The sequence below is a fragment of the Sylvia atricapilla genome, chromosome 9 (genome assembly GCF_009819655.1).
Source record: "Sylvia atricapilla isolate bSylAtr1 chromosome 9, bSylAtr1.pri, whole genome shotgun sequence".
NCBI classification, from domain to species: Eukaryota; Metazoa; Chordata; class Aves; order Passeriformes; family Sylviidae; genus Sylvia; species Sylvia atricapilla.
In genome coordinates, this window is record NC_089148.1 from 31329474 (window position 1) to 31339949 (window position 10476).

The 10476-nt window shown below is 47.8% G+C and overlaps 1 protein-coding gene across 1 annotated transcript; it reads right to left on the minus strand.

Moving 5' to 3' along the window:
• Positions 1-707: 707 nt before the first annotated feature.
• Positions 708-9727, minus strand: LOC136364614 (zinc finger CCCH domain-containing protein 13-like). The gene is made up of 3 exons (XM_066324563.1): positions 9695-9727; positions 1974-2422; positions 708-1749 (listed from the first exon to the last, which is right to left on the minus strand). Exons 1-3 carry the CDS (start codon positions 9725-9727, stop codon positions 708-710), a joined length of 1524 nt encoding a protein of 507 aa, XP_066180660.1.
• Positions 9728-10476: the final 749 nt, after the last annotated feature.

Genomic DNA, 10476 nt, shown 5'->3' on the forward strand with positions numbered 1-10476 from the left:
ACTGCCCGGGTCCATCCCGGGGAAACTCCCTCCTCCTTCGTCTGCCAAGGTGAGTGTCTGCAATCCTGTGGGACCTGATCTCCTGCTCAGGCACGTGTGGGGTGTGGGTAGCTTTGGATCTGACAGGAGACGTGACGGATTTTTCCACAGTTTTATTTTATCAGTAGAATCTCTTCTTGAGGCCATAAGGATAGATGGTCTCCAAGTCTTGTGAACATTTGCTGGTCAGAAATGGACAGAATCGGGCTCTGAAGCTATTTGGGAAGAATGAGACAGTCACACTCATATGCAATACATTTGTGTAAAGGTCCTTTTCCTAGAGCTTTCCCAGCCTGTTTTTCTGCTGTTTATTCTGTTATCTGCTTATTTTTTTTCTTGCTGTGTACTATCTCCAGCTTCTTTTCCATCACAAAGCAGTGACCCTAGCTCTCCAGTTGAATTCTAAGAGGCCTCTCTTTGTCTGAAGCTGCTGCTCTGAGGAGCACAGCTCCCAGTGGCTGACAGCTGTTTCCTGCACAAAGCATTCCTGCTAAAAATAGGCAGCAAATTGCCCAGCTTGTATTTATAAAGAGTTGTAAATCTCAGGCTTGTGGGCACAAATAAATAAATAACCCTGGCACGCCTTCATATAACTTCATTGTATAGGGCTGAAATATTGTACTTTCCGCATGTGACAGTCTGCAGCAGTGAGGTGCTGATGGTGTAAATCAAAGCAGCTCCCCCGGAGCCAGGGCAATTGGGTAAGTCACTGCAGCAGCTCGGAGCTGGCCCTGCCGAGCCCATGAGCCGCATCCATCAGGCGTCTGCAGAGCCGACCGCTCTGTCTGCCCGTGATGTGCACACTGCATCGCCGCTGGCCCTGCTGGCCCTGAGGACCTGCTGGGGAGGGTCTGGCACACGTTCTCGGTCTCCTGTGTGCGCTCCTGTGTGCGCTCCTGTGTGCGCTCCTGTGTGCGCTCCTCTGTGCGCTCCTCTGTGCGCTCCTGTGTGCGCTCCTGTGTGCGCTCCTCTGTGCGCTCCTCTGTGCGCTCCTGTGTGCGCCCCTCTGTGCCCTCCTCTGTGCGCTCCTGTGTGCCCTCCTCTGTGCCCTCCTCTGTGCCCTCCTCTGTGCGCTCCTGTGTGCGCTCCTCTGTGCGCTCCTCTGTGCGCTCCTCTGTGCCCTCCTCTGTGCCCTCCTCTGTGCGCTCCTCTGTGCGCTCCTCTGTGCGCTCCTGTGTGCGCTCCTGTGTGCGCTCCTGTGTGCGCTCCTCTGTGCGCTCCTCTGTGCGCTCCTCTGTGCCCTCCTCTGTGCGCCCCTCTGTGCGCTCCTCTGTGCGCTCCTCTGTGCGCTCCTGTGTGCGCTCCTGTGTGCGCTCCTCTGTGCGCTCCTCTGTGCGCTCCTCTGTGCGCTCCTGTGTGCGCTCCTCTGTGCGCTCCTCTGTGCCCTCCTCTGTGCGCTCCTGTGTGCGCCCCTCTGTGCGCCCCTCTGTGCGCTCCTCTGTGCGCTCCTGTGTGCGCTCCTGTGTGCGCTCCTCTGTGCGCTCCTGTGTGCGCCCCTCTGTGCGCCCCTCTGTGCGCCCCTCTGTGCGCTCCTCTGTGCGCTCCTCTGTGCGCTCCTCTGTGCGCCCCTCTGTGCGCCCCTCTGTGCGCTCCTCTGTGCGCTCCTCTGTGCGCTCCTCTGTGCGCTCCTGTGCGCTCCTCTGTGCGCTCCTCTGTGCGCCCCTCTGTGCGCCCCTCTGTGCGCCCCTGTGTGCGCTCCTCTGTGCGCCCCTGTGTGCGCCCCTGTGTGCGCCCCTGTGTGCGCCCCTGTGTGCGCCCCTGTGTGCGCCCCTGTGTGCGCTCCTCTGTGCCCTCCTCTGTGCGCCCCTCTGTGCGCTCCTCTGTGCGCTCCTCTGTGCGCCCCTCTGTGCGCCCCTCTGTGCGCTCCTGTGTGCGCCCCTCTGTGCGCTCCTCTGTGCGCTCCTCTGTGCGCTCCTGTGTGCGCTCCTCTGTGCGCTCCTGTGCGCTCCTGTGTGCGCTCCTCTGTGCGCCCCTCTGTGCGCTCCTCTGTGCGCTCCTCTGTGCGCCCCTCTGTGCGCTCCTCTGTGCGCCCCTCTGTGCGCCCCTCTGTGCGCCCCTCTGTGCGCTCCTGTGTGCGCCCCTCTGTGCGCTCCTCTGTGCCCTCCTCTGTGCGCTCCTGTGTGCGCTCCTCTGTGCGCTCCTCTGTGCGCTCCTGTGTGCGCTCCTGTGTGCGCTCCTGTGTGCGCTCCTGTGTGCGCCCCTCTGTGCGCCCCTCTGTGCGCCCCTCTGTGCGCTCCTCTGTGCGCCCCTCTGTGCGCTCCTGTGTGCGCTCCTGTGTGCGCTCCTCTGTGCGCTCCTCTGTGCGCTCCTGTGTGCGCTCCTCTGTGCCCTCCTCTGTGCGCTCCTGTGTGCGCTCCTCTGTGTGCCAAGGCGCTGTGTGTGTCTGGCATCCCCCCGAGACAAAAGGTCAGCAGCTGCCCCAGCGCCGTGCGCTGCCCGGACACTGTCCTCGCCGGCCCGGGGGAGCAAAGGGAAAACCCTTCCTCCGATAAAACAGTGCTTCAGACTGAGAGCAGCAAAACTCAGCGAGTTCCCCACCTCCCGCCGTGCCACAGTCAATGCAGGGCATTACAGCACACATGATGTTTGTTAATGAATATGGATTTTTAATTGGCTGCTTTGATTCTGTTTGTGGCTGCTGGCACAGCCCTGTGAAATGAAAGCCGAGGCATGCTGCTGAGGTGGTGCTTTGTAAATGATGTTATTTTATCTTGATAATGGAGGGTTTATTCAAAAGGGAAATAATCAGGAAGAAAAAAAAAAAAAGGATGTGTAAAAGCGGGCGGCACGCTTAGCCTGATGAAACAGCTAGCTAGGAGTCGTGCTCTGATTGTCTCACAGAAACTTTGTGCTTTGTAAGAAAATAAGCAAAAAACCAAACAGAGACAACCCAAACAAACAAACAAAAGCGGGAGATATAAGAAAAATAACAAGGAGGTATCGAGGTGTCAGTGTTGGAGCGGCACAGGAGAAACTTGCTGTGGCTGCAGTTCTAGCTGATGCTTGACTCCCCTGGGAGTGTCTGCATCCACAGGCACTGAGCCCTGCCCCGTGCGGGCAGAGCTGCCTCGAGCGCAGAATTAGCGTCCAGACAAGTCGAAATGTCAAATATTTCCAGGCCGTTGCGGCATTGTTTCTGCCAAATGTGAAATTGGGTGCTTGCTCCATCTTTGGAAACTTCTGTGTGGGAGGATCAAAAGAAGGGATAAAAAAGATTCCTCTGGCAGTCAAGTTGAGGGCACACTTAGGAATTTTATTTCTGGAGTCTCAGGAAGCTTTTTTGGCATAGTTAGGTGTTGCAGATTTTCTATCCAGATGCCAGCTCAGTGCATATGGAACATGTCAGGATCATTTTTTTTCTTGGTGGAGAGATTTCTTCTTGTATGTTTGATGATGCTCACCACCTGGAGTATTAAGATCTGGAAACTGATCTCAAAGATTCCCCAGGAGCAAGCAGCATCTCGTGGGGGGAAGACCAGAACTGTGACTGCCCAAGCTTGGAGAATTAGTCCATAGGGGAAACAGAGAATGAGCTAAAAGCTTTATATTTTTTGGTTTTCATTTTTTCCTCATTGATCTTTGGTTTTATTCAGTTCATTCACTGTCTTCTTTAAAGCCTGAAGATAATGTCTGATTCCTTAGTAATTTTTCTACCTGTCTTGGAACTGGCCAGTTTCCTTCCTGCCCTCTCTGGCCTGCTCTCTGCTGAGGGATTTTTACCTGTATACTCCAAACAGGAGTTTCCTGGGGCCTGACACAAGCTACTTGTTACAGCCCCGGGTTTATGGTTTTGGGTGTTTTTTTGTTTTTGGTTTGGTTTGGTTTGGGTTTTTTTTTTGTTTTGTTTTGTTTTGTTTGTTTTGTTTTGGTATTTGGTTTTTTTTTTTTTTTTTTTTTTTTTTTTTTTTTTGTTTTGGTATTTGTTTTTTTTGTTTTGTTTTGTTTTGTTTTTTGACTAGCCAAGGTCCCTGAGAAGCAAGTTTTCCAGCTTTAATACATCAGGAGATGCTTGTGGCTGTCTTTTCATCCTTTGCCCTCCACTTTACCCACATATTATGAATCTAAGCAAGGATTGTGTGCTCCTGTGAGGAAAAAAAAAAAAAAAAAAAAAAGCTTGTCATCTCTCTGTTCAAAATTGTTTCTCTGTCATTCTTTTTCATATTCTACTATGAAGAATCAATCCACTGAAAACTAAATTTTGGTTACAAATGCCCTTCATTCCTGCAAACGTGCAAGTTTTTTAAACTTGGATACACATTTCTGTCACCTTCCTACTGTGGAGTGCTTGCAGCAGTAGCCAGAGCTCCTTGGAATCATCAGGCACCTCATCCAGCAGTTACAAACAAATGCTGCAATATTTCACACATGGTGCAGCTGCCGAGCTGCAGTTCAGTTCCTTAAAAGGCAGACAAAACCCTGAAGGGCCTCTTCCTATAAAGATGGATTAAGAACCTTTTGTTTCTGTTTTGGTCCTTTAAGAGTTAGTATACCGTGGTTAGCCTTTTTAGGAAGTTTTCCTGGTGGTTCTGGTGGTTTTTCCTGCTTGTGGTGGAGCTCAGGGCTGGAAATGGAGACCCAGTCATCAGAGAGTGTACTCAGAATATTCACATATTCTTTTCACATCCAAAGGTGGAGTGGTGTTCTCCTCAGTGATGGTCACCATGAGCATTGATGTTTGTACCACTTTTAGGGATGAATAAGTAGGAGTAGGGTCCAGGATCATGAGCATTTGTTTTCACTTTGCTCTTATAGCCCATTTTCTAACCAACTGGAATCACTGGAGGGCTTCTGTAGTGAGCACAAAGAAGTGCAAATTCATCTTACAGCCTGAACTCATCTCTCTTGGGCTGCTCAGATTTCTGAGGGATTTTTCTGAAGTTGTAGGTTTAGATTATTTTCCTTTCTTAGATATTTTTCCTCATTTTTCTCCCCTGTGGTATTTTCATTTAAGAGAAATGTGTTTTCTCTTCCATACTTTACTGTAAAGGCAAATAAACTAACTCCTACAGATGTCAGGTAACAGTGTGCACTAATGTGTGGAAAATCTGTGCAAGCCCCTGCCCTCTGAACACTGGCCATAAGGCAGTTTTCAAAAGGCTTGGATTTGACCCAAGATCTGGCAGTAGGGGTATTTTTAGCCCCCAGTTTTCTCAGAGCCTTATCTTCTTTCCTGTGTTTGCTGGATTTTTTTTCTTTGTTGGAAAGAAGCAACCACCCCTCACTATTCACATAGGCAGAAAGCTGTAGGAGACACTCTTGTGTTTAGGTTTATCCTGTAGCTCTGACTTTTGCCAGCAGTCAGCAATTCCAAGGTTAACCATGTACAGATGTACCAAGACATGCATTTTACTCATTGATTTAGCCTGTTCTATGAGGGGGATGCCATTTGTTGATTTGCCAGCGTGGCACCCACTGTGCCATGGAAATGCAGACATGAAAATTCGTACCCTAAGCCTCCAATAGGGTTTCCAGGCTGGGATGCCAGAATGGAAAGCCCAGTGCAACACAGGAGGGAGAGGAAGCCCACAGCTGGGTTTGAAGTTGCTGAGCATCTTGGGCTCAGTGTAATTTGACCTGGAGCTGACCTTGAATCTTATGGGCTGAAAAGGAAACAGCCATTAAAAAGAAAATATAGGAAAACCAGACACCTGGGACTCTTTTCCATAAGAAAAACAGAGCAAAAATTACTTTTCAATCAATCTTTTTTTCTTTTATGGCTGCTTAAATGAATGCTCCCTCTTGCTTCATCCTAAATCAGATATGAAATGAAGAAACAGATTACACTGGGCAAGGTCTCTTGATTTTTTCTGTTTTCATTCTTCGTCTGTATTTTTAACCTTCACCCTCTTGCCAGCAGAGGGCAGGGAAAAAAAATCTGAAAACTTGTACAAATTTTGATTCTAAATTTAAAGAATGGAATAGCAGGCAACAGACTGCCCAAAAACAAGTCTCCCCGCAGCTGTGTCTCAAGTTCTGATGTTGCACTATAACTCTCTGGGCTAGTGGGTAATTGAACTGGCTCTCTATTGTCACCAGGATGCTCCAGGTGCTATGGAGGATTTAAGTCTTGGACAGATTCCAAAGTGGCCTCTTAAAACTGTTTTCTAGTTCATTTTGTGGAGGCAATGTCTTCAAATTCTTTGAATTTGATCTTGCAGGAAACCTGAAGGAGTTAGTAAGAGAGTGATGTTGCTAAAATAGAATAAATGTGACTTGGATTTTTTTTTTCGTTGTTCTCTGGGGTTTGTTTGCTTTGTTTTGTTATTTGTTCAGGATTTTTGGGTTTTATTTCTTGGGAGAAACACAGTCCTAACTGTGAGAAGGGTCCTTTTAAAGCCTGTTTATTCTACTTGGAATTTTACCCAAACTCTGCCTTTTCTTATGAAGAAAGAGGAGAGAGGAGGAATATACTGTCAGGGCTAAAAGCTGCTTTTTTGCTTCTTTTATTAAGCATAAATCTTTTGAGCATTAGGATGTAAGTGATAGTAACTGTAGGCCAGGACGTGTTTTACATGCAAGTGTAAATTCAGCCTTTACATGTGAAAAGAACCTTTCTGAAGTGGCAGAGGTGGTGACCTTGATTAGCTGTCTCCAGGGTATAAATTTCTCCTAAGGGAAAGAAAGTGAATTTGGTGGCAATTGGTATCAGATGCTTTTGGTAACAGCAGCTGTACTAGAGAAAAAAGCACTGGCCCTAGAAATTCCTGTGGTGGTAATGATTGGGTCCTCAGAAGCTTGGGGACATCATCTGCCAGATTTCTTATCAGGCTGAATGTGCATCTGAATAAATGCATGGCTTGCATCTCACTTTATCTGTTTTACTCTTCTGTCTAGCAAGCCAATTCATCTTCATTTCCAAGCTATGTTTCCTACCAGAGGAGGAAACAAAATACGATTCCGTAGGGAATAGGAATCCTATAAATGCATGTTTGTTATATTACTGTCAAGTCTCACTTCTGCCTTCTCTGCCAAATGGAAGAAAATGGAAGCAAACACTTATGCTGTCCTGGCTACTTCTAGACTTCAAGTGAATGCTCCATATGTATAAAGGCTTAGTCTGCAGTTCCTCTTTGGGTGTGCTTGTAAGGCATCTTTGGGTGCAGGAGGGGGCTCTGCAACCACGGAATGAGTGCTCCCAGGTTCACCAATGCCCTTTTTGGGAGCCTTTTCCAGTGTTTCTCTTGGTGGGCTGCATTGCTAAGACTGAAGAGAACTGAGCAACACAGAAGCTCCACTTTAAGGGTATTTTTTTTCTACTCTCTTGCCACCCCAAAGCTATAAAGACACAATGCTTCCATTCCCTTTCGATACTGATTGTATCCTAGGAAAATCTTTTCTGGCTGCAGTCCATAGGAAAGTGCATCCCCTGGTGCAGAGTTCCTCCCTAGAGGTGACTGCCTGTGGTGCAAAGCAGAGTAAAGTCTTTCCACAAAGACAATGGTGCTCTGCACCCAGACAAAAATATGCACAAGTTGTGTCAGGGGAGAGTGGGAACACTCCTGCGCCTTCAGGAGCAGCTCAGCTCTTAGGAGCAGCCAGGGAACATGGTGAGCAGGAGCTGCAGTTCATGGTCTCTGTTCCAGGAGTTCAGGAGAGCAAATGATGAGAAGCAAACAAAGGCAACAGAATTCAACAGCCCAACCATAAAATGAGCTGCAGGGCTCTCTTAAAGTTGTTAAATTGCATTCATCCTTCCCACCAAGATTTTTTTTCTTTAAGTGCATAGCTTCTAAGCTTTAATACAAAGGGAAACACGCTCTCCCTGACTTCTAAAACGACATGAAAAACACTATTGTCTGTCCCTTGTAAATCTCCTGGATGAGATTTTAGTGTGAAGTATCCCAGGAGAGAGAAAGGTTGTTCTGAGAATAATAAAGCATCCATATTGGAGTAATGGAAATAAAAGCTCCTTTGAAAGTCGTGTTGATGTAAATAGACCGTTAGAGGAATTCTTGCTACCCAATGTGACATTGGCTGTTACAAGACACCCCAGGCTTTGAATCAATGCACTGTGGTGTCAGGCAGGTACCAGAAGTTATACACCTGGACTGCTGAGCTGGAGGGAAATTGTAATGAGTTGAAATTTTTTTGGCTATAGAATTATTTGCTCACTTACAACGTGTGTTTTCTGGAGCTCCTGCACAGAAGAGAAGGTGTGATGGTGGAAGGGTGTGGAGGGGGATGGTGCTGGGTGGTGTTGTTAGCAACAGCAAAGAAATTCCCAGAACTCTGGAGACCTGAGCTGTCCCCAAGGGAGGAGCTGTGTCGTCTGTGGCTGTTCTGTGGCTGACACATCTCTCCCCACCAACAGCACAGGTTGCTGTCCCACCTCTTCCAATCCATCTGCAGTAGCAGGAACAGAAAGTTGGTCTGGTCAGGCAGGCTCAACCCTCTCCAGCCCAGCCCAGCCCTGTGTGCTCATCTTTCTGCTTCCAGTCACTCCTCATCCCTGGGACAGCAAGGTCAGCTTTGCCCGTGCAGCTAAGAAATGTCAAGTGGCTTTGTTTGCTTGGGTTTGCCCTTTGCCCAGAGCAGGCCTTTGACTACCTCTGCTTAACTAATCCTCTTTACAGTAATCACAGAGCTAAAGGAGCCCTTGGTCTTCAAGGGGGAGAATCGAGGAAGCCTTCACTTGTAGAACAGAAGCAAATTTTTTTGTCTCCATGTGAGATTGCCCAATTAATCTCTTGAACATCCTGGTTTTGCAATGTTTCTTGACTGCTTGTACTGTTGGATAACATTGGCTTAAAGATCATTTCCTCCCAGCCCTACCAGCCTCCCTCTAAGGCAAAGCACATCATATTTGTACACATTGTGGCACTTCGCTGATGTCTGAGGATAGGAAAAAGAGAAAATATCGATTCACCTGGATTTAATGATCACTTGCCTTTCCTTAATACAGCCTGTTTTTCCCACTGAAAATTGCAGCCTGAGTGGATTCTGAAGGTGTTTATCCATGTCTGCACAGTTATCAGGGTATTTTTCTGTGTTTATTGCTCTGTGTGGCCATGAGCAGCAAGTCCTACACTTTTAGGGAGCAGTATTACCCCCAGGAGCCAGATCTTCTCTGGGCCAAGGCAGGAAATAAATACGCAAAACTCAGGACAAAGACGTAAAAACCACGGGAAGTTTGGAGTTGTGTTTCGATCTCATTTGGATGGCTCTGTTGTTAATGGCAAAGAAAAAGCTCTGATAAGTGACCATCATTGCCATCAAGGAATCAAAGTTGAGATAAGCCCTTTCAGTCAGTGCAGCAGCGGGTGAGAGCTGTGCTGATCAAGCTGCGGGTCAGGATTCACAAATAGGAGTCTCTTCTAGTTTTTCTAATTTAAGCCCTTTCCATTCTCCTTCAGCTGTGCCCCAGCTCTTCCTCGCAAACTGATATTAATCTTGCTGGTCTATTGTTTCCAGCTTTGTCTTCTGACCCGTTGTTCTTTGCCTACCCTGGCTGGGTTCAGCTGAATTGATTTTTGTTTGTTTGTTAGTTTTCAGTCGGTTTGTCTCCGAGGTGCCCTGCTCTTACCCTCCTGCTCCTCCTGCTTTGCTCTGAGGAGGCAGCATTCATGAGCCACTGGCTCTTGGCTGCTGCAAACTCTCCTTTGACACAAGGGCGCTGGGATTAAACTTTCCCTCTGCCCCTGCACACATTGCTCACATGCTCCTCGGGCGCCTGCCGCACTGTGTGCATGTTTATAAGAGCCGTGCCACCCTGACTTCTCCAGCTCTACGCAGAAAAGGGGGCAAAGCTCGTTTGGAGGGCAAGAAGAAGGGGCTGGGGATGAAAGTCAGCCCTGTAGAGGCTGGTTTTGCACTTCCTTAATGCAGTCTGGCTTCTCTTCACTCTGAGGGTGGAAGGAAAGGGTAATGGGGCACATTCATCACCAGTCCTGCTTAATCTGGCCTAAGAAGAAACGTAGGCACAAATTGCTTTGCTGGGACCCTAATGCAGGGGCAAACTTCAATTAAACACTTTGTCGGCAGGAAGGGTGAATTTAGGAGGGTTTAGAAGAGTGGCAAAGAGCTCTCTAAAGTCACTCTCACCAGGGAGGTTGGTTCCTTAGTGACTGATATCACCCCTCAGTGGCAATTTCCAGACGTGCCCCATAGTGTTAGTTCAAGGGTCAAATGACTTGTTACATGCTCTGCAAGTGGTGACACACTCCTGGTATCTGTGCTCTGACTTGGAGGTTATGGGTTTAGTCTTTGCTGCTGCTAAAGGTAAAAGATAATTGGAGATGGATGAGAAATAATTAATTTCTATTTTTTTTCCTACTGCCATTGGTTTTCAAAGAATGCTGTATTATAAATTTCATATAAGCTCACATATTTTTCTCCCATTTTCCCTTTCTCTCCTTTTTTTTCTTGTTTCTCTACTTTTTTGTCACTTTATCACTGATGCAAAAAATGCAGTGGGGAAGGGAAAGAACAGAGAAAGGC

Bases quoted from the DNA above. Each gene is read 5' to 3' on its own strand.
- LOC136364614 (XM_066324563.1), bottom strand. From the start codon at position 9,727: ATGCACACAGTGCGGCAGGCGCCCGAGGAGCAT. The intron at 2,423-9,694 runs GTGAGCAATGTG...GGGGGATGCCAG, and splicing joins GGCAGGCGCCCGAGGAGCAT to ACACACACAGCGCCTTGGCA. The intron at 1,750-1,973 runs GCACAGAGGAGC...GGGCGCACACAG, and splicing joins ACACAGGAGCGCACAGGAGC to GGGCGCACAGAGGAGCGCAC.